This window comes from Bufo gargarizans, chromosome 2, assembly GCF_014858855.1.
Source record: "Bufo gargarizans isolate SCDJY-AF-19 chromosome 2, ASM1485885v1, whole genome shotgun sequence".
NCBI classification, from domain to species: domain Eukaryota; kingdom Metazoa; phylum Chordata; class Amphibia; order Anura; family Bufonidae; genus Bufo; species Bufo gargarizans.
The window spans coordinates 20,374,711-20,398,313 of record NC_058081.1 but is presented as its reverse complement, the minus strand read 5'-3'; the positions used below and the strand labels follow the sequence as shown (position 1 = coordinate 20,398,313).

General features: G+C 43.7%; 1 protein-coding gene across 1 annotated transcript in view; it reads left to right on the top strand.

The window, feature by feature from the left end:
* LOC122925511 (extracellular calcium-sensing receptor-like) overlaps window positions 1-23,603 on the top strand; it is a 63,576-nt gene that overhangs the window by 20,074 nt on the left and 19,899 nt on the right. The window contains exons 2-3 of the mRNA XM_044276865.1: window positions 5,508-6,335; window positions 6,558-6,785. Coding sequence (XP_044132800.1) covers window positions 5,508-6,335; window positions 6,558-6,785 — 1,056 coding nt within the window. The remainder of the gene's footprint in view (window positions 1-5,507; window positions 6,336-6,557; window positions 6,786-23,603) is intronic.

Sequence of the window (23,603 nt, the reverse complement as noted above, 5' to 3'; positions counted from 1 at the left end):
TACTCCTAGATCCAGATTGTTATTTTTAATTTTTCAGTATTTTATGTTATTTTAAGTCATTTCTCTATCCACATTCGTTTGCAGAACAGTTGTCATGCTCTTAAGCACATTTTGATGCCTTTTGCTGCCCTCTAGCTCTTTCCAGGACTATTTTAGAGCCATTATAGTGCCCAAAAGTTCGGGTCCCCATTGACTTCAATGGGGTTCGGGGTCAAGTTCGGGTCCCGAACCCGAACTTTTTTTTCAAGTTCGGCTGAACCCGAACATCCAGGTGTCCGCTCAATTCTACTCATCACTACTTGCCCACCTACCGGAAGCGGAGGATGGCTCCTCTACATCTTGGCTGGCCAGTAGCTTCTGACTTTTCTCTAGTAGCTCATCCTCGCTGTATAGTGGAGCTAAGCCTACAGCATATAATACTTGTCTGGTTGAGGGAACAGAAAAGGACAGACAGGTTGAGGAAAGGGGAAGGCACAGGGCTTGCACCCGGACCATGCCAACTAAGGTTTGTGTCTGACGAACCCACCGACTCTTGGCTGGAGGTGTCTGATGTCACTTGGGATGAGGTGGATGACCGAGTCAATCATTTAAGCACCGCTGGGCTGCTGGTCCAGACACGACTGCTAGATGACACCGGGAGCTCAGGCCTCTCTCTGCAACTCCTGCTGCCAAGCCCCCTTACTCTGCTGCGACTTGTGCCTGCGCCAGAAACATTTAGGCCTCTGCCACTCCCCTGTGCATGGCCTGGCACTTCTCTGTCTGGCATACTGTTAGATCAAATAAATAAATAAAAATTAAATAGTGAAGTTGTGAATTGATCTAATATTCCTGGGCAGAGTATTCCACAGAGTAGGTGCAGCTCGAGAAAAATCTTGAAGATGGGAGTGAGAGGACCATCTAACGACCTGTAATCATGCCAGGACTCATCTCAGCAATCGAGGATGTCATCAAATGTTTCCAGAAATATTCTGAGAATGATTATAGCCAAAATAAGTTGAATAGTGAGGAACTCAACCTCCTTACTCAGAACGAATTTGCAGAGGTCATCAAGAAATCGAAAGATCCAAACACAATTTCAAGTTTACTAGCAATTCTTGATGAGAATAATGATGGGGAGGTGGACTTCAATAAGTTCTGTGACCTTTTGTGCAAGGTGTTAAAGGCATACTACAAGTTTGTGTATGAAAAGGAAGACACGTGCCAACAGTCAGATGAACTAAAGAAGAATGTAGAAACAACCTCTCAGACTACATCTCAAACACCTGATGAGCCACCAAACTACTACCGGAAGCCTCTGTTCCCAAAGTGTGAGAAGACACAGTCAACCTACCATGACCAGAAAGACGCCTGTGCAGTTCATAGAATTGGAGGGGAAAAAAGATTACAGCCAGGGAAAAGACCAAAGATCTCAACAAGATCCAAACGATAAGCAGCATCTGGATGAGTGGGTGACAGAACTCGAGAGCCTGGTATGGAAGGAACTTTGGCTAGACAATGCCTACCAGGCACTCTGGTTGTACTTGATTCGGCCCTCCCCCTGTATGGCTGAGCACAACAGTCCCGAGGGTGAGGATTACGATGGCACAGGCCTGTTGTTTGAGGCCTTCGCAGAACCAGAGTTCGGAGATGCTGGAGAGTGCCGGTTCTGGGATATCTATGACTACAGGGAGGCTATGCATGATTGGGCTACAGCGAGAGAGGTGAGACGAGACCTGGCATTTCTAGTGACAATGAAGTGGGAGCTGAAGCAGGATTACCAATACCTCCTCAGCTCAAATCGGCCCCAATATACACTGCAGGAGAGCTGGGTGGCAGTCCGAGACCTACAACCATACAGCTGGGAAGACTTAGGTATCCCCGGCTTCACTACCAGCTGGGGAGGTAAGGGACCGCATAGACTGTTCCTGGGAGGACCCTCAGTCGGCGGGTGGAGATGGGACCGAGGTCTCTCTACTGGTCCTTCAGGGATGCTGGGCAGCTGGCCCAGATCCACAACTACAGCCAGAGTTCCTGAGAGTAGGGGCAGTCGGTCCTACTCCCCAGCAGCCAAGTATATTATTGGGAGAGCAGACAACCGGTCTCTCTCCCCAGCAGCAGTCAGCATCACAGGGAGAGGAGATTGTAGGTCCCTCGTCAACTGTAGCAACAAGCATCACTGAGCGTGGAGATGGTCAGTCCCACTACACAGCACCAGTCAGCATTACCTGGAGTCGAGACAGTCGATCTGACTCCCCAGCGGCAGCTTACCCTACAGGGAGAGGAGACAACCGGTCTCTTTCCCCAGTGGCAGCCTGAAATACCAGAAGAGGAGACAGCTGGTCCCTTTTCACAATTACAGAGGGACCTCATAGACTGGTCCTGGGAGGACCCCAGTCGGCAGGTGGAGATGGGACCGAGGTCTCTCTACCAGCCCTTCAGAGATGCTGGGCAGCTGGAAGTATCAGGAGGCAGGACCATCGGTCCTACTCCTCAGCAGCAGCTGCTCAACCGGGTCCTGGCGGTATCGGAGGACACAGCAATACCCACTGACCCCATCCCAGTGGAAAAGCTGGCATCCAGGCAGAGAGAAGTTAGCCTCTGCCCACCAAGTACCCACAACTCCAAGCTAGAGAGCAACAATGCAGCAAGGAGTAGGAGACACCCACTCAACAGCTGGGGACATACAGAACAGAGCCAGGCCCCAGAGTTCAACAGGACCAGTGTTTGTTTATGGGTGGGCCACTCGACTAACTCAGGCACTGACCGACAGGAGGTCAGGTACCTGGTTAGACTACTGTTGGGAGGGGAGAAATGTGATAGACTAAACAGTCACTGGGACTGCTGGAGAAGCCTGAGGGTTAGCCTCCTTCCTACAGACTCTGGTCCCAGAACTATGGAGACCCCCTCAGACCTTTTGGGGTTACAAGTAACTATAAACCCTGCTTTATGTGTGAAGTTAGAGGCCGCATCTTTCCTATTGCCCATTAAATGTGCAGGGTGTGAATCTAGCAACACAAAAAAGGTTAACTCCAGTGTAGATGAGTAGATCACCCTATGATACACTCAGGAGATAATCCCATCACATGTGTTTTCTCTCTCCCTATTCATTCATTAAGATACTGGGGGGGGGGGGATGTTTGTTTGCATGCTGTTCATGTTTTGATTGCGTTATGTTGTTAGACTTCTTGAACTATATATATTAAGTTGGTCTTCAATAAAGTCAGTTCCTGTTTTACCCTCAACATAGAGTCTCATCTCATGTGTGGGGGGGAATAGCTATATTTACTCTCAGGATTGCTATCGGTATTATACTCCCCTGGTATTGCAACATGGTTCTACCCACTGGAAACTGGATCCTGGTCTTGGGCCCAGGGTGGGTGGAAGACGGCGAGATCCCAACCAAGCTGCGGCGGTTCATAGGGTCAGCAGTGCTTAGGGTGTTAAGTGCAGGGCTTGGAGTCCTCAGGAAGCACTAGGGGCATCCATCAACGGAGGTACCCAGTCAGGGTGCCAGGAGATCCGTTACAGAAATTAAAACACCCCAAAAAAGTCCTTTTTTTTTTTACCACTAATACACGCCACAAATGGCTTTAGAACATATAACTTCACCGCTGAACAGCAGATAATATATATTTTTGTGCACCAATACAAGCCAAGGGCTAATAAGCCCTTTTCCCCACTAATACAAGACAAAAAATGCTTTAGAACATATAACTGCACCGCACAAGGGCAAATTAGACATAGAAATATTTCCTTGTAATAAACCCTGTTAATAGCTGTATTAAAACAGCACTTGCACCCTAATAACAAGAACGGTTTGCTGGAATTACAGAGCAGTATAATTGCAATTTGGGTCCCCAGTCAGTGCAGAAAGGTGTACTAGGATTGTTCCTATTACCCAGGCTGCAACCTCCCCTACTGAACCCTGTTCTACATAAATGCTGTGGAATGTTTCCTCTAGTCAGCAAAATAAAAGTTTTAAAGTCTTTCCTAGCACTGTCCCTAGCGTCTGCTGACGTCTCTCCCTGCACTAAGTACACTGGAAAATGTCTGAATCCAAGATGGCTGAGGCTATTTATAGGGCTGTGACATCACAGGGCTGGCTGGCTGCTGATTGGCTGCATGCATGGCATTGTGGGTCATCCTTCGTTCCCAGAGTTCCTTGCTCCATCTCCTCACACGTGCAGCAGCCATTTTAGGAAAAAATGTGATTCGTTACCACGAAGCATGAGGAAATTTGGATTCGGTGCAAATCTAATTTTTCCTGAAATTCAGATCGAATTCCACTTCATCATCTTCGATTCGCTTATCTCTAATATTTAATATCTTATTGGCCTTGGCAGCAGCTGCCTGACACTAGTTTCTGCTGTCCACTAAAATTCCTAGGTCCTTTTCCATGTCAGTGTTAGCCAGTGTTTTACCATTTAGTATGTACGGGTAGGGCTACTTTTACACCTGCGTTCGGTGCGGATCCGTCTTGTATCTGCACAGACGGATCCGCACCGATAATGCAAACGCTTGTATCCGTTCAGAACAGATCCGTTTGCATTATTCTTTCAAAAAAAAGTCTAAGTCAAAACGGATCCATCCTGACTTACATTGAAAGTCAATGATTGACAATGCTCTTTGCCTCTCTGTAACCTTTTTACTACAAAATCACGGTGACAACTTTATCTCACTGTGATTTTGTAGTCAAAAGGTCACAGAGAGGCACGGAGCATTATTAATCATGTTACTGCTCCGTGTCTCTGCTGTCCGGAACGGGGCTTGGCTCTCTTTCACGCATCAGGTTACCCACACGGCATCTGCTCGTGTGAAAGAGCCCTACCTGATCCCCCTGTCCCACACTACCAGGTCTAAATGGAAATCCAAGTGAATTGAACAATTTTAAAAGACACAAGAATTATGAATTATGGGCAGACTAAATGGGCCAAATGGTTCTTATCTGCCGACACATTCTATGCTTCTATGAATTAAAATCTGAAACACAATTTCTAATATCCCCCAACCAGTTCACATTACTTTATAGGACAGGTGTAGCCATCCCCTAGCTGTATGCTGCAAACCATATGCATAGAATGCAAGCCTTGGATTTCTGCCATGGATCTACATTTCAGATTTTCACACAAGTGAACATGACCTAACAGGGCTCCCACCATTACTGTCTTCTTATGTGGGTGATGGGCTCTTGGGCTCCAGCAGGAACCAGTGTAGCAGATGCCTCTAGTTATGCTGATGGTATACTAAAATATAACAATGCATAGACTGATTAAATAATTTTGTCCCCCAATTGATCCCTCAATGTGGTCATTAAAAGTGGCAAATCATCAGAGTGTCAAATTTAGGCATTTTCAGGTTCAGCTGAGTGCTCCATATGGGTTAAGGGAGTCCTATTTTCTTATGTCTGGTGGATAAGGGTGACTTATAACATGCTTATGACAATAAGTGATATTCAGTATATATTACTGTAAATAATATTGTAAATACTAATTATATCTTAAAGCCTGACACCACTTTCTACATTGTAGGTCAGCTATTTCTCAACCAGCCCTCTACTGAGTGACAGAACACAATTTCCCTCCTTCTTCAGGACTGTGCCAAGTGATGCTTTCCAGTCTTTGGGATTGGCTCAAATGATCAAACATTTTAGATGGAATTGGGTTGGGCTCATTGCCTATGACAATGACTACGGTCGAGAGGGAATCAAAGTCATGAAACAGGAAATTTTAAGGTCTGGAGCCTGCTTGGCCTTCACACAATTTATATCAAGTATTCGGTCCTACAGCAATATTCAAAACATTGCCAAAGTCATCAAGAGATCAACGACTAAAGTAGTGGTGGCTTTCTCTACGGACATTTATTTCATACCATTGTTGGAAGAGCTGTTGGCACAAAATGTATCAGGAAAAATCTTTGTAGCCAGTGAAGCTTGGTCCATATCGAAAGTACTCTCAGTAGATAGATACTCTTCCATACTTACTGGGACCATTGGATTCGCTTTCCCTAGCTCTAGCTTAAAAGGGTTTCAAGAATATCTCAACAATATAAACCCCTACAATGTTCCAGGGGTCAAATGGGCCAAGATGTTTTGGGAAGAGGCATTTGGATGTTCTTTTCCTATCGAAGGTAACCCCAACAGTCATAAAAATGAGTCTAATATATGTACGGGGTATGAGGACCTATCAAGCATACAAAATCTCTACAATGATGTTTCAAATTTAAGAGCTTCCTACAATGTTTATTCTGCCGTACATGTGATAGCGAAAGCGCTGGAGGACCTCACACATTGCAATGTATTGGATGGGCCATTTTTAGGTGGGAAATGCGCTGATTTGAGGAAGTTTGAACCATGGCAGGTAAATATTACAAGATTTATAATGCAGTTGTTTAGAAAAGCCCAATTTATGTGCCCTGGCAACCACTTTTCTTTACTGTTCAACTATTTCCCACTACCTCATTCAAGTCCATGGAGACAAACAGGGGGTCTGACAGGTGCCCTTTAGGAAGGTATTCCTATTCATAACCCCCCAGGCATAAAATAATATTGTCTATTTTGTTTGTCCCTCTACTTGTCTTAGCTTTTATACTACTTTAAGAAAGTACATGTGTCTTTTGGAAACAAGAGAGAACTTTTCTTCAATGAAAACGGTGATCCGACAGCAATGTATGACATCATCAACTGGCAGAGACATTCAGATGGTTCAATGACCCAAGTGAAAATTGGACATTACAACACTTTGGCTGGATATAACCATAGTTTCATTGTCAACTCAAGTTTAGTTTTGTGGGCCGATGGAAGTCATGAGGTAAATTTTTAAAAACAATCTTAAAATCTTCAGTGAACATAATTTTTTTGAGTTAAGGGGACTGTCTGGTTTAACAAGCCTATATAGAAAATACTAAATTATTAGAAGGAGCACTTAAAGGAGTTAGTCTATCCTGAGCATAAGTTAACAATATCAGATTGGTGGGGGTCCGATTCACTACATCTCCACTAATTAGCCGTTTGATGAAGCCTTGGCACTCCATGGGCACTTAGGCCTCTTTGTGGGCCATATAACATCACCGTACATCATTCAAGCAGCCTAGTTGCAGCTCAGTCCCATTCGCCTGAAATGCAATACCAAGAACAGCTACTATACAAAGTATTCTGTGCTTGGTAGCTGTCAGGGGACCACAAGGCTCATTGAAGCTCCAGTGAGCAAACAACAATTCCCCTAGGGGAGCAAAAAGGGAGCTAAAATATAACTTTTACTAACCATTATTAAAACCTAGCGCCACGTTCAAAGGATAGTAAATATGGATTTAGAAATAAGGAACAGTCTTACCATTCCGACGCAACCCCGATAGGGAGAGGCCAAGCGTGGTAAAGGAGATGCACCACGTCTAGGCTGGTATCTTGGAGTGGTCGTGGGTAGTTTCAAAACGTAGACAACGCAGGGAACAAGTATCCCTATTAATCCATGAATGGGGATGGGGACATTGCTAATCCGGCCCTGCCTGTCTAAACAGAGTTCCTACCCCGCAAGGGGCGGCCCCGTCCGGATACCTAACCCTAGAATAGGGGGGTATCCCTATTGTGCCCTATAGGATAGTTCCCGACATGTCACGTTTTAAGTCGTCTATCATCAGGGGAAGTAATCCATATAGGTAAAGAAAACAGTCCTACAAGAAGGATATAATCAACATGAGAATTGGTTCACAAAAAGATAAGAACTAAAGGAGGACAGAACAGGGACATACCTTAGATCAGTGGATCACCATGTCCCATTTGAAGCCCCCCTGATGCACCCCTAGAGTAGAAACTCCATAAAAGTGACCCCATCTAAGAAACTACACCCCTCAAGGTATTCAAAACTGATTTTGCAAACGTTGTTAACCCTTTAGGTGTTCCACAAGAATTAATGGAAAATAGAGATACAATTTCAAAATTTCACTTTTTTGGCTGATTTTCCATTTTAATAATTTTCTTTCCAGTTACAAAGCAAGGGTTAACAACCAAACTCAATATTTATGGCCCAGATTCTGTAGTTTACAGAAACACCCCATATGTGGTCATAAACTGCTGTACGGGCACACGGCAGGGCGCAGAAGGAAAGGAATGCCATACGGTTTTTGGAAGGCAGGTTTTGCTGGACTGTTTTTTTTTAACACCATGTCCCATTTGTAGCCCCCCTGATGCACCCCTAGAGTAGAAACTCCAAAAAAGTGACCCCATTTTAGAAACTACGGGATAGGGTGGAAGTATTTTTGTTGGTACTAGTTTAGGGTACATATGATTTTTGGTTGCTCTATATTACACTTTTTGTGAGGCAAGATAACAAGAAATAGCTGCTTTGGCACCGTTTTTATTATTTACAACATTCATCTGACAGGTTAGATCATGTGATATTTTATAGACCAGGTTGTCACGGATGCAGCGATAACTAATATGTATACTTTTTATTTATTTGTGTAAGTTTTACACAAGGTTTTTCATTTTTTCATGTTTCCATAGTCTGAGAGCTATAATTTTTTCAGTTTTTGGGCAATTACCTTGGGTAGGGTATTATTTTTGTGGGATGAGATGACGGTTTTATTGGCACTATTTTGGGGTGCGTGTGACTTTTTGATAGCTTGCTATTACACTTTTAGTGATGTAAAGTGACAAAAAATTGTTTATTTAGCACAGTTTTTATTTTAAATTTTTTACGGTGTTCATCTGAGGGGTTAGGTCATGTGATATTTTTATAGAGCCGGTTGATATGGACGCAGCGATACCTAATATGTATACTTTTTTTTCTTTATGTAAGTTTTACACAATAATATCATTTTTGAAACAAAAAAAAAAAATCATGTTTTAGTGTCTCCATATTCTGAGAGCCATATTTTTTTCAGTTTTTGGGCGATTATCTTAGTTAGGGTCTCATTTTTGGCGGGATGAGATGACGATTTGATTGGCACTATTTTGGGGTGCATATGACTTTTTGATCGCCGGTACGAATGATACGAACGTGGCGATACCAAATATGTATCCTTTTTTTTATTTATGTAAGTTTTACACAATAACAGCTTTTTTAAAACAAAACAAAAATGATGTTTTAGTGTCGCCATATTCTGAGTCATAGTTTTTTTGCGTGATGAGGTGACGGTTAGATTGGTACTATTTTGGTGGGCAAACGCCTTTTTGATCGCTTGCTGTTGTACGTTCTGTGATGCAAGATGACAAAAAAATTATTTGCACAGTTTATTTTAGTTTTTTTTTTACGGTGTTCATCTGAAGGGTTAGGTCATGTGATATGTTTATAGAGTCGGTCGATACGGACACGGCGATACCTAATATGTATACTTTTTTTTATCCCCTATTTTTTACAAAAAAAATTTAACTTTATTTGGGGAAAATGACGTTTTTGTTTATTTTTACTTAAAACTTTGAAATTTTGGGGGGAAAACTTAATTTTTTCAACTTTTTTTTTACTTTATCTTTTGTCCCACTTTGGGGCTTGAACTTTTGGGGGTCTAATCCTTTACAATGCATCCCAATACTTCTGTATTGGAATGCATTGGCTGTATGAGTAATACAGTGAGTATTACTCATACAACTTCCGGCCTGTGAGATCCAGGGGGCTGGATCTCACAGGCTCATCACCGAAAGGCAGCGCGATGCCTTCCTTAGGCATCGCACTGCCTTCCATGCCATCGGGTCTTCCCTACAGCCGCATGGGGACCCGATGGCACAGCCCGCCGCCGCAACCGCAGGTAAAAGCTGCAAACCGCAGGTCTGGCACCGGGTTCCGATCACCGCCCACCGAGCGGTGGTGATTGCAAAAATACACAGGACGTACCGGTACGTAATGGGTCCTTAAGGACTCGGGAAACATGGCGTACCGGTATGTCCTAAGTCCTTAAGGGGTTAAAAGCATAATTGACAGGAACTGGCACATCTTTTTGATGGACCCAGATCTGAGGGAAGTGTTGGAAGACTATCCCCACATAACTTACAGACGAGGTAGGAGCCTACGGGACAAACTTGTACAGAGCCAATACACCCCAAAAACATTGACAGAGTGTGCCTGGCTCCGTAACCCGAATCAGTGCTGCTACAGATGTAGCGGGTGCATCACCTGCCAATATATCAAGACTGGCAAATCCTTCAAAAGCAATGTAACAGGCATGGAATTCATTATTCGTGATTACATCAATTGTCGGACTAGAGGGGTCATTTACCAGGCTTGCCTGCCAATGTAGAAAAGAATATGTAGGCAAGACAATCCGGGAATTTCGTAGAAGGGTGGGCGAACACCTCAACGACATTGCCAAATATAAGGACACTCCCGTGGCAAAACATGTTCACAACTTTCATAATGGCTCTGCACGTTTCTCTTTGATGGCCATTGACAAAGTAAATCCCCCAGTAAGGGGTGGTGATTGGGACAAAATCATATTACAGAGGGAGGCCAGATGGATCTATGATCTTAAAACCATGGCCCCTACGGGTCTCAATGAGCAACTACATTTCGGTTGCTTCATATAATTGCATATAGGCACCCCTATTAGCTGCTCGCAAAAAAAACTTTACTTACAAATCACCCTATATACTAGAATGAGAAGGGCAGAAGCAGAGAATAATATTTTTAAAAAATAGGGGGTATAATAGTGTCATTTTACTGGGCCCCCTTCATCTAAGTTTGGCCCCGGTATCCCGAATTCATGATATACTGTATGCTGCCCCCAATTAGGGATTCTTTCCCTCTTAGTCTCCCACTCCCCTCTCTTTCCTTGTTTTTTGTTTCTTTTGCTCAGTAGTACATTGCTCTCTGCTTCTGTTTATTTAAGAGAATATACGCTACTTTTTATTACCTGATTTCCTGCATGAAATGCTATATACATTGCTTTATGAGCGCTGGCTACATGCCGGCGTCTACTCGCTGCATAGCAACGCACGCACGATTCTTCCTGACTCTCACCCGCCACACGTGACTTGGCGCTGCGCTTCACCGGCTGGTGCGCTGCGTTCCACTCACCGGACGCGCTTGTTGGTGGAGCGCGTTGTCTGTCAGGTGTCCGGACCACGTGACTCCGGAAGGCGGAGCTGTAGAGTCCCAGGGCGCGCAATGTGTCTATAAACATGGTGCCTTTCATGTAATTTGGCAAGTAGCTGATGGAACTAATTCAGCTTTTCTATTGGTGTCCCCCCAGCAATATGTGTTTTTATTTTATTTTAACAAATCTCTTTTTATTGAGAGTTTTCATAAGACAAAGTTGAAATGCAGAGTAATATTACATGGTAAGTAAATGGCAAAAATGTGCGCATTTAATAACTCAGAAGTTTTAGAACTTCTCACAGAAATAAGGGGAGGGAAATGGGGCCGGGGGAAGGTAGGGATTGGGAGGAGAGGGAAAGTAGGACAAGGGTATAGGAAGGGGAAGGGGGGGGTGGAAGGTAGTAAGTGTCAGATGAACCAACAACAGGTCACCGTCTAATGTATATAGAGTAAATATTCAGAACATTAAACTTAGGTAAACTCGTGGCATAGAAATGGATTTCCCAGGGTTACCAGGATAAGTGGAAAAGAGAATAAGTTGCATTTGATCCCCTCATGTCCGGCGACACATAAAGACAAGTTGTCAATCAAGTGTCTTATCAGGCATGTGTGTTTATATGTATGATGCTATTTTGATCGCAGAATATTTTCCAAGGCTGCCACAAAAAGGTATATTTAGAATGAGACCTGTCCGCCCAGCTCGCCAGTTCCTCCATCAGGCATATCTGGCCAACCTTAGATAGCCACTGCTCTCAGGTAGGAGGTTCTGCTTAGAGCCAATGTATTGGAATTAGTAGCCTTGCTGCCTGAACCAATATGGTTGTCAGGTCTGATATCGATGGTTTCCATGTGGGAGAGGGCAGCCATAATAGGACTGATGATGGCGCGAGCTGAATCCTGGACTTACAAATCATATTAATTGTTTGTTCTATTTGGTCCCAAAAGGGGCGGATGTTGGGACAAAGCCACATTATGTGTCCCAATGTCCCTTCGTGTTGTTTGCATCTCCAACATAGGTTAGAGCTCCTCAGACCCACCCTATGGAGTTTGCTGGGGTCATTATACCACCGAGTCATGGTTTTAAAGGAATGCTCCTGGACTTCTACACACCTAGAAAAGCCATGTGATTTCTTGTGAATATCTGCAACTTCAGAAGCTGATAGAGAGATTTTTAAATCTCTCTCCCAAGTTCTAATATAGGCAGGAGTACTTTGTTCTGATGGAGTATTTAAAGCCTTATAGAGAGTGGAGATAAGATGTTTCGGAGTAGCCGGACTCATTGCTAATCTTTCAAACCATGTAGGATCTAGGGCTGGGGTAAATTTAGCGATTAGTGCTTTGTAGGAACATTCAAGTTCGGCTTTAGCCAGGAAGTTGCTTGACCCTATGACTTGGTAGCTTGCTGAAATGGGCGAGTCCTGGGATCCTTTCATTGTCAGGATCAAATAGACAGACACATTTTTAAGAAGTTTCCAAAAGGGAGGCGCAGTGGACGTAGCTTTGTCCAGTATATAAGGAATATAATCTGCCAATAGGGATCTGGGTGGGGCTGACAAGAGGGGAGTTTGCATGTGGATTGAGCTAAAAGTTAAGGGTCCCTTCGCTAGGCCAGTTGGGATGTCAGCAGTGCCATTGAGTCCCCAGAGAGCTGCAATTTGTTTATCAGACATAAAGGCTAGTTCTATATTTGAGCTTATAGTTTTATATTTCGGGGTGCAGAGTTGTAGCCATCTCTTTAGCTGAATAGCTTTATAATAAGTCGGCAGGTCGGGCTGACCAAATCTCCATGTTTTCGACTTTTAGTCAGCTGGTCATGTGCAATTCTTTGTTTTTCCTTAAAAATGATATAAATATGGATCTGATCTGCCTAAAGAACTTGTTTGAGAGTGGGATGGGGACCATCTGTAACAGGCATAATAGTTTAGGCATTATATACATTTGGAGCAGGTTTTTCCTACCTAGCCATGAAACCCAGGGTAGAGTCAAGGAGAGCAATTGGCTTTTGATTTTTTGTAGTAGTGGGGTATAATTAGCACTGTACAGTTTTTGCGGGTCTGACGTGAGGGAGATTCCGAGATAAGGTAGGGAATCTGAGTTCCATTTGAACGGGTAGGCAATCTTGAGAGAGTTGGTTGTACTAGGAGGTAACGATATACCCATGGCTTCTGATTTTGAATAGTTGATTTTAAATTTAGATAATGTGCCGAATGTGGAGAATAGATCTAAGATGTGTGGGAAGGCTTGTGCAGGATTTGTGGTGAGCAGCAGGGGATCGTCTGCAAAGGCAGCGCATTTGTGTTCTGTCTCATTAAAGGGAGTCTGTCATCAAAGTTTCACCTTTTTAACCCTTCCCATAGCTTTCTAGCAGCCTTACAGTTAATAAAAACGTTACCTTTATGAGCAATCCTGGACTTATAAAACCGGCAAAAAACAACTTAGTAGCATATGCAAATGAGGGCTCGCAAGTGCCCAGGGGCAGCGTTACCCTCGTAGGTGCCCAGCTAGCTCAGCCTTATCGTCGCTTCCCCCGCCCATTATTTCCCTCTGACCGCCCATCTACTTAATTCTTGTTTCGCCGAGATCCCGCGCCTGCGCACTCAGTCCATCGGCCGGCCCATGCGCACTGCGATGCCCATTCCTTGTACGGCATCACAGTAATTAATGCGCATGCGCCAGATAACGGCGCGAAGCCAGCGCATGCGCATTAATTACTGTGATGCCGTACAAGGAATGGGCATCGCAGTGAGCATGTGCCGGCCGACGGACTGAGTGCGCAGGCGCGGGATCTCGGCGAAACAAGAAGTAAGTAGATGGGCGGTCAGAGGGAAAGAATGGGTGGGGGTAAGCGACAATAAGGCTGAGTTAGCTGGGCACCCATGAGGGTAACGCCGCCCCTGGGCACTTGCGAGCCCTCATTTGCATATGCTACTAAGTTGTTTTTTGCCGGTTTTAAAAGTCCAGAATTGCTCATAAAGGTAACGTTTTTATTAACTGTAAGGCTGCTAGAAAGCTATGGAAAGGGTTAAAAAGGTGAAACTTTGAGGAAGAAGACATAACACCAAATGCTCTAGAACATGATGCATCAATGAGTAAGTGCAGTCCGTATTTAAATATGTTGAGCTCATCTTGGTGGTACATCTGGTGTTCTTCCGGATTTTTTCTTTGCAACCTGTGAAGAAAGTCCTCTTCTTGTCTTTTTTTGTAATAAACATTTTTTATTGTTTTTATGATTAAGAGCAATGTTAATTATGTTGATAATATATCTTATCTCTTGAGATAAAGGTCTCATGTATACAATGTTGAAAGAAATAAAACAGATAGCATGTAAATCACAGATACATTGCTTAGACAACTAATACAGAAACATGTGTAAAAGTTTGGCAAGAGTAGCATATGGGTAAGTACAATAGGATGTATAGCATGTGTACATAGTTTTATGTAAATTGTCTGTAGTTTTTCCAGAGAGACCAAATATGGATGAAGGTGCTTCTAGTTTTAAGTTCCCAGTGGGAAAGCTCCTCTAATCTATAAAATTGATCCACTTTGTTGGTCCATTGTTCTATAGTGGGGGTCTCTATTGAACGCCACATAGTGGGAATCAGGATGCGAGCTGCGGATATCATATAGGAGAAGAGAGAAGCTTTATGGGGGTCTCCTCCGCGGATGCCAAAGGATAAGAGAGCAATCTCAGGTGTACAGGGGAACTTAGATCTACAGATATTATTACTTATGTGGAAAATGTTTGTCCACCAGGTAAGTATCAATGGACAACTCCACCAAATATAGAGGAATGTACCTCTACTTTTTACACATCTCCAGCATTGGTCTGAAATGCTGGGGTAGAAAAGTGCTAATTTGTCTGGAGTTCTATACCATTTAGACAGCATTTTGTATCTGTTTTCTTGCACCCGGACACAACGTGAAAGTTTGTGAGGAATGGTAAAAAGTTTAGTAATTTCTTGTTGAGAAAATTGTCTTCCCAGATCTTTCTCCCATAAACCTATTATTGCAGGTTTGGCATCCACAGAGGGGAGGTTTAGTTTTTTATACAAAGTGGAGATCAGTTTGGGGGGGTATTTAGTGTTAGATATAAGTTTTTCAAACCACTGTTGGGGAGATCCAGCACTCAATGTTTAGGTCCAGAAAGCAATCTCTTTTTTGAGAAAGTTAAGGAGTAAAACATAAGGGCTAGGGATATTAAAGTGAGTTCTTAGTAAGATTTCTAGTGGGACGCACCCATCAGCATCTAGTAATTCAGTTGTTATGAGCGGAGAGTATTTGATTCCTGAGGGACATGAATCTCTTATTTCCTTGGGGGCGAGGGATATGATGTCTCTGACTTGAAGGAGAGGTGAGGGTAGGGTCAAGGCTTGATGATTGGAGGAGAACCACCCCCACACTTTTAAGGTGAAACGAATAATAGGGTTTGGGATAGAAGAGCTAGTGGGGAGTGGTCTGTCCGCCAACAAAAGGGCCCTGAAGGGATTAAGGAAGAAACACAGTTTCTATTGAAAGCCATTGCTTGTGGGTAGAAAATCTGAGCCAATCTACCACCCTACTTAGGCGAATAGCTTTCATATATAGTTCATGATCCAGTAGGCCTATGCCACCTAGATGTCGGGGCTTAGTTAAAGTTGAGAAAGAGAGTCTAGGCCTCTTTTTCTGCCAAATGAATTGGCGGATGTGGGAGGTTAAAGATCTAAAGAAAGATCTCGGAATGGCAATAGGGAGGATTTGTAGGAGATAAGTGAGTATGGGGATCATCAGGGACATCACCATATTCTTCCTACCGAACCAAGAAAGGTAAGGAAGATCCAGGGAGTCCAACTGAGCAACGATGGCCGCTAAGAGAGGGGTGTCATTGAGATTGAATAAATCCGGTAGATGAGAAGTTAATTTGATACCTAGTTAGGTTAAGTGTCAAGATGACCAGTTGAAAGGGGAGTCTCGTTGGAGATCTGTTATAAGGTTGGTGGAAATGCCTAAATGTAAAATCTGGGATTTTTGTGGGTTTATTTTGAAGTTGGAAAGGGATCCAAATTTTTGTAGGAGGGAGGTAATTATTGGCATAGATTTGGTAGGATTAGTGGTAAGAATTAGAAGGTTGTCAGCAAAGGCTGCTAACTTGTATTCCTGTAATCCAATTTTAAGTCCAATGATGCCCCCCTCTTGCCTCAAGGCTTGTAATAGAGTTTCCATTACGAGGACAAATAATAAGAGGGAAAGTGGGAAACCCTGACTTGTTCCATTATTAATAGAAAATCAATTTGAAATGAGATTGTTCACTAACACCGAGGCAGAATAATTCACATACATAGCAAACACTGCATGGATATATGGAGTAGGAAAGTGAAATCTATGAAGGGTGTGTTTGATAAAGGACCAATTAATAAGGTCAAATGCTTTTTCGGCATCGGTGCCAAGTAATACTAGAGGTATTTTTTTGTATGAGGCAAAGAAGAGGGCATCCAGGATCTTGGTGGTGTTATCTTTTCCTTCTCGGCCTTTCACAAATCCTACCTGGTCAGAATGGATCAGGTTAGGAAGTAAGGATTGAAGTCTAATGGCCAACATTTTAGCAAGGATTTTTAGGTCTATATTTAATAAAGATATGGGACAGCAATTTGCACATGATGTTAGATCTTTCCCATCTTTAGGGATTATTGTGATTAGTGCTTTGGTCATGTCAGATGACAAGAGTTGGTCTTTTAATGCTAAGTTGCATACAGAAAGTAAGTGAGGGAGCAGAGAATCTTGGAAAGAGGAATAATATGTAGTTGGGAAGCCATCAGGGCCAGGGCACTTGTCTTTGGGGGTTGACTTGAGAGCATTTTTAAGCTCTAAGAGTGAAAAAGGTTTGGCCAAAGCGTCATGCTGGGTTTTGGACAAGGTAGGGAGATTTAAAGAGTCCAGAAATGTGGTGATAGCAGGGTCCCTGTCTAGTTCGTCTTCAACTCTGAATTGCTCGTCGATAGCCTCAGATGAAAGGAGTTGATGGCCCAGAGGGGATTTTATGGAAGTTGCGTATCTCGCTAGACGTCTTCGCCTTATGCGTTGCATCATGAATTTAGATGCTTTGTTGCCATGGGCAAAAAAAAATTGTTGAGAGGATAAGTAATATTTTGCTGATTTTGCATTTTAAAAGGTATTTAAGTTCTGTTCTAAGGGCAGTTAGTTTAGACAGATGTTGGGCTGCTTGGGATCTTTTATGAAGGGATTCTAGGATGTGAATATCGTCTAATAAGGAGGAAATGTGTTTATCCGATTGTTTCTTTAAAAAGGAGCCTTTGCTAATAAAGTGGCCCCTGATGAACACTTTGTGAGCATCCCATAGGGTTTGAGGGGAAATGTCTGGTGTATTATTAATGGTGAAATATTCATCTAAGAGAGATGAGAAATGCTTCTTATGGTCCTCGTTGCTCAGTATGGACTCGTTTAGTCTCCAGATTGGGGGCTTACATGGTACTGATGGAGAACGTAGAATGCAAAAAATCGGAGCATGGTCTGAGATTGTGATATTTCTGATTCTCGCCTCAGTACAGAGGTGTATTTGGTCTTTGGGAGTGAAAATGTAGTCAATCCTACTATAGGAATTTCCTGGAGCTGAGTAAAAGGAGTAATCTATGCAGGAGGGATTGAGGCATCTCCATATACCCACAAGACCCAAATCGTAGAGTCTAGAATTGTCTTTTCAGGTTTCTTGCTGAGAAAGAAGATTTTTTAGAGGAAGTGTCAACTAGTGGTTGTAAAGCGACATTAAGGTCGCCTGCTAAAATGAGTGTTTCCTCCTGCATAGATTCCACCAAGTTTAGGACGGAAAGCAGCCAGGTGGTCTGATCATTATTGGGAGCATATATGTTGACAAAGGTATACATCTTATTTCTGATACTGCCTTTTAAAATAATATATCTGCCCTCTGGGTCCTGTGCATGCGTGGAGTACAGAAAGGGAACATCCTTCCTGAATCCTACACTCACTCCCCTGGAGGCTGCCCCATCAGCCCCGCAATGGTACCAGTTTGGGAACTTGGAAAATGATAGATCTAAGTATTTCGCGTGTTTATAATGGGTTTCTTGGAGAAAAACTATGGAACACTTTTCCTTCCACAAGAGGGAAAATATTTGTGATCTTTTAGAAGGGGATCTAAGTCCCTTTACATTGTATGATGATAATTTGAGGTCTGTCATGGTGAGTAAATGAGAGAAGTTCTCACGGATATCTGATCCAATCTGTGGAAGGGGTGTCTGATTTTGGAGTAGTGGAGCATCGTGGCAACCTCCAGGAGAGAGAGCGTCCGGCCTACATCCTGCCCCCTGAATGAAGAGTGATACACATGTGTTCCAGAACTAAGAAAACATAAAAAGAACATAAAATAAATAACAATACTGCAATATAACAGTAAGAAAGCAGGTAGCAACAATTTCAACATTTTGAAGCTTGAGAGATTCTTCGTTGGGGGGTACGGTGGGTTTTACCCTAAGTAAGGTAACTTGCTATATTTGGGACAGAGGAGAGTAAGAATAGACTTCAAGAGAATAGTAATAAAGGAGTGGGTAAGCGGGAGGATAGTGGGGTAGGGGTAAGGTAAATGCAGAGTATGAGCAATTTCACCAATACTTTGTTACCTAGAGGGAAAAAATTTGTAATTCATAAATGGCCCGGTTATTCTTCTGGGGGTCAGGTTGCCGCTGCGATGTTTCGATCTTTGTCTTTTCGGAGTGGTTGATTTCTCCCATGGGGTCACTTTAGGTTGAACCGGCAGAGTGGCTATATCAGATACTGCATCCCAATCCACAATGTCCAGCGGAGAGATGTCCATGATGGAGAACGCTTCCATTAGATCCGAATAGGAGGTGATCTTTATCTGTTTGCCAGAATATTTGAATGTTAAACCAAAGGGAAAAGTCCATCTGTAGGGAACTTGTTTGGAGCGAAGGTGATCTGTGAGAGGTTTTAGGTTTCTTCTCTTTTTTAATGTGATAGGAGAGAGATCTTGGTATATAGCAATTGAAGATTTGCCAAAGATGATGTCGTTTGAGGCTCTGGAGGCATAGAGGATCTTTTTTTTCTCTGCAAAGCTCAGGAATCGACAAATTACATCCCTGGGTGGTTCGGTGTCTAAAGGGTTTGGTCTGAGAGCTCTGTGAGCTCTTTCTATAATCATCTGGAAGATTTCACTATTATTCAGGAGGGAATCAGCAATCTGTATGATAGTGTCCTTAAGATCGCCATTAGGTACCGACTCAGGTATGCCTCTGAACAGGAGATTATTCCTCCTTCCTCGATTTTTCTGATCTTCCATTGCAGCATGGAGGAGTTTTATGTGGTGCTGACATGAGGCGAGGTAGTTAGAGACCGCTGAGCTGTGTTCTAGGGTGGCCTGTTGTACGGCCTCCAGGGATTCAACTCTGTGGCCTATATGTTGTATCTCGTGTGTTAGCACTGAGATCTCGTGCTTGAGGGGCGACAGGGCCTTTGCTAATGCCTGTTTGATAGATTTTCTGGATACTGGTAGCATTCTGACTCACCTCCATCGCTGTCGCCTTTGGACCAGCCTTTATCTGAAACCGCTGCAGCACATTTGTCTGCCGGCGCCATCTTGGGTTCTTTAGTCACAGACGCTGCAGCTTGCTTTTTCAAGTATTTTGCCACCACTGATCCCGGATTTAGACCTTTGGGGATTACGGCGGGTTCAGTGGGTTTCTGTCCTCCGATTTTTACCATCCTGAAGTCTGGTGGCTAACGTTAGCTTGTCCCTTTAGCAAAGAAGTGTACGGAGCTCAGCCAAGCATGTCTTCACAGGGAGGCTGTTGGCTCCGCCTCCCGTCCTCTTCTGGTCTTAATCTGAAGTCTCCAACACCAAATTACTAAGAAGATTGCAAAAGTAAGGCCTCTTTCACACGGGCGTGAGTTTTTTTGCCCGGATAAGAGCCGGGTGCGTTGCGGGAAAATGCGCGATTTTTTCTGCGCAAGTGCAAAACATTGTCATGCGTTGCACTCGCGTGAGAAAAATCGCGCATGTTTGGTACCCAAACCCGAACTTCTTCATAGAAGTTCGGGCTTGGGATTGATGTTCTGAAGATTGTATTATTTTCCCTTATAACATGGTTATAAGGGAAAATAATAGCATTCTGAAAACAGAATGCATAGTAAACCAGCGCTAGAGGGGTTAAAAAAAAAAAAAAAAAATTTAACTCACCTTAGTCCACTTGATCGCGAAGCCCGGCATCTCCTTGTGTCTCCGCTGCTGATGAACAGGACCTGGGGTGAGCTGCTCCATTAAATACAGGTTAAGGACCTTCGATGACGTCACTCCGGTCATCACATGGTACGTCACATGATCTTTTACCATGGTGATTCACCATGGTAAAAGATCATGTGATGACCGGAGTGACGTCATCGAAGGTCCTTAAGCTCTATTTAATGGAGTAGCTCACCCCAGGTCCTGTTCATCAGCAGCGGAGACACAAGGAGATGCCAGCTTCGCGAGCAAGTGGACTAAGGTGAGTTAAATTATTTTTAATTTTTTTTAACCCCTCTAGCGCTGGTTTACTATGCATTCTGTATTCAGAATGCTATTATTTTCCCTTATAACCATGTTATAAGGGAAAATAATAATGATCGGGTCTCCATCCCGATGGTCTCCTAGCAACCATGCGTGCAAATCGCACGGCATCCGTACTTGCTTGCGGATGCCATCCGATTTTCACACACCCCATTCACTTCTATGGGGCCTGCGTCACGTCAAAATCGGAAAATATAGAGCATGCTGCGATTTCAACTGAATGCACAAGTGATGCGTTAAAAACATCGCTCATGTGCACAGCCCCATAGAAATGAATGGGTCAGGATTTAGTGCGGGTGCCATACGTTCGCCGCACGGATCGCACCCGCACGGAAAACTCGCCCGTGTGAAAGGGGCCTTATAGTCAGAAAAGGCACTATGGATGAGATTGAGACTCTAAATACTGGTGTGTCCTTAAAATGACGTCAAGGGACATCGCAGAAAGTAAATGTGGTGATGTCTTCAGTTTTACGCGTTGGAACTTGAAGCTTCAGGCAGGCCATCCCTTGCTGTTCAGGGTTTTGCACTGGGTGGTAACCCATGTTGTGGACGCTGGGAGTTTTGGAAGTAAGGAAATGGTGTTCTTCACCGGCAACCACGACTCAAGCTGCAATGGTTGTATATCTAATATTTCCCAGGCCAATGGGAGGTCACGTGGCGTGCGGATCGCACAGCGGCAGCCCTCAACCGCGAAGGTAATACCGAATGGGAAGAGCCACCTGTATAAAATTTTTAGTTGCTTTAGGTGGTCTGTGAGGGGTTTGAGTATGCAGCGTTTCAGTAAGGTAGAGGGGGCCACATCCTGAAAGAATAGAACAGTTGTACCGTCATACCTTAGGTCTGCGTGCGCGCGGGAGGCCTTCAAGATGGCTGCCATGTCTTTGTAGCTTAATAGTCCACAGACCACATCCCTCTTCTGGTTTTGGGGTGGGTCGGAGAGGCCGATGGATCCTTTCAATTATTATAGATTGTGCTCTATCCGTACCCAAGAGATCGGCACATAAGCTTAGCATTACTGACTCTAGGTCATCATGAAGTATGGATTCCGGTAATCCTTTTATTCTGATGTTTCTGCGTCTGCTCCTGTTCTCTTGATCTTCAAGCAAGAAGAATGCCATGTTGAGGGAGGAGATCTGATCTTCTAAGGTGCGGACAATAGCAGTGTTGTGGGCCACCACTTGATCTTGGTTTGTTTCAAGTTTCTCTAGGTGATGCCGCATGTCTCTCATGTCCTGCCGGAGCTCTTTGAGCTCTTGTACTATCGGGGCCAAAGCTTGTGATAGTGTGGCTTTGAAGAAAGCTTTAGTAAGTGTGTTTTGATCCCGTTCTTGTTCTTCTTCTCCCTCTGCTGATGCGCCGTCATCTTCATCTAAATCTTGATCATAAGCTAGCGGCGTCATCTTTTCACAGGGTGCTGCAGAGACAGTATGCGTCTTTTCAAGAATCTGTCCATTTCCGCTTGGATCCTTTTCATTCTGGGGGTTCTCAGGGGTTCTTTGGAGGGATCCCTTTCGACTTTGCCAATTTTTAGCTTATTTTCTGGCTTTTAGCTGCTAGAAGCTCGGGTTGTAGAGGAAAGAGCTTGCTCCTAGCCCTCCGTCTTAATCAGCGGTTAGGCTCCGCCCCCAATATGTGGGGTTTACCACTTGTAAGGGACCATTGATGTCCCGCTTTCGTATCGATCCACTGATCTAAGGTATGTCCCTGTTCTGTCCTCCTGTAGTTCTCATCATTTTGTGAACCAATTCTCATGTTAATTAAATCCTTCTTGTAGGACTGTTTTCTTTACCTATTTGGATTACTTCCCCTGATGATAGACGACATGAAACGTGATACGTCAGGAACTATCCTATAGGGCACAATAGGGATACCTCCCTATTTTAGGGTTAGGTATCCAGACCGAGCCGCCCCTTGCAGGGGAGGAACTTGTATAGACAGGCAGAGCCAGATTAGCAATGTCCCCATCCCCATTCAGGGAAAACTTGTTCCCTGTGTTGTCTACATTTTGAAACTACCAGCGACCACACAAAGTTACCAGCCTAGACGTGGTGCATCTCCTTTACCGCGCTTGGCCTGCCCCTTTGGGGTTACGTCGGGATGGTAAGACAGTTACTTATTTCTAAAGCCATTTTTACTATCCTTTGAACGTGGCGCTAGGTTTTAATAATGATTAGTAAAAGTTATATTTTTGCTCCCTTTTTGCTCACCTAGGGGAATTGTTGTTTTTCTAATTGATTTTGGGAGCGCCACTATCTATTATACATTGCTATATTCATTGCTCTCTTCAGAGCTCCAGTGAGCGCAGCGCTCTCTTTGAACAGCTGATTCCCACTGATCTGATTTTGATGACTAGGGTTGGGCGAATCAAAGTGTCCAAAGTGGACTTCAATACAAATTTCAGGAAAAATTTGATTCACCGAGAAGCCAAATTTCCTCGTGCTTCGTGGTAACAAATCGATTTTCCCTGGTAAAATAAAATTATCATACTTACCTCTTCCATTTGAATGCAAAGAGGACGCCGTGGCGCCGAAGATACCACACAAAATCTCTTGCACGCTCAAATCAACACACACACCGCAAGATTTCGCACTTGATCTTCATGCAAGATGGCTGCGGCAGTCTCTTTGCACTAAAATGGATAAGGTAAGTACAGTTTAAGTTTTTTAAATGATCAACTTATGAAAGGCCTAAATAGTCATCTCAGTTGCCGCGATCAGCTATAAACATGCCACCTGAATGTTACAATGACGGGGAGCCGCACAATCGCTGATACCCATCATTGTACCCGCTACAAAGCGTTCCCACATTCCGGGCTGTCATCTAATAGAGCAGAAACTGACTACAAAGATTGTGTCTGACTCTGGAGGAACCAACTTTTGGATGCATTATGGAGACAGCCTTTTAAAAACATGAAATACTTTTTTTCTTCTGCGGAGGTGTTATTTTTTTTCAGATTCTGCTGCAAATTGTATCTTATTAAGGGGCCCAGGAGCGAGATGCCTGATGATAACCTATCATTATTGTACAGGAGATGT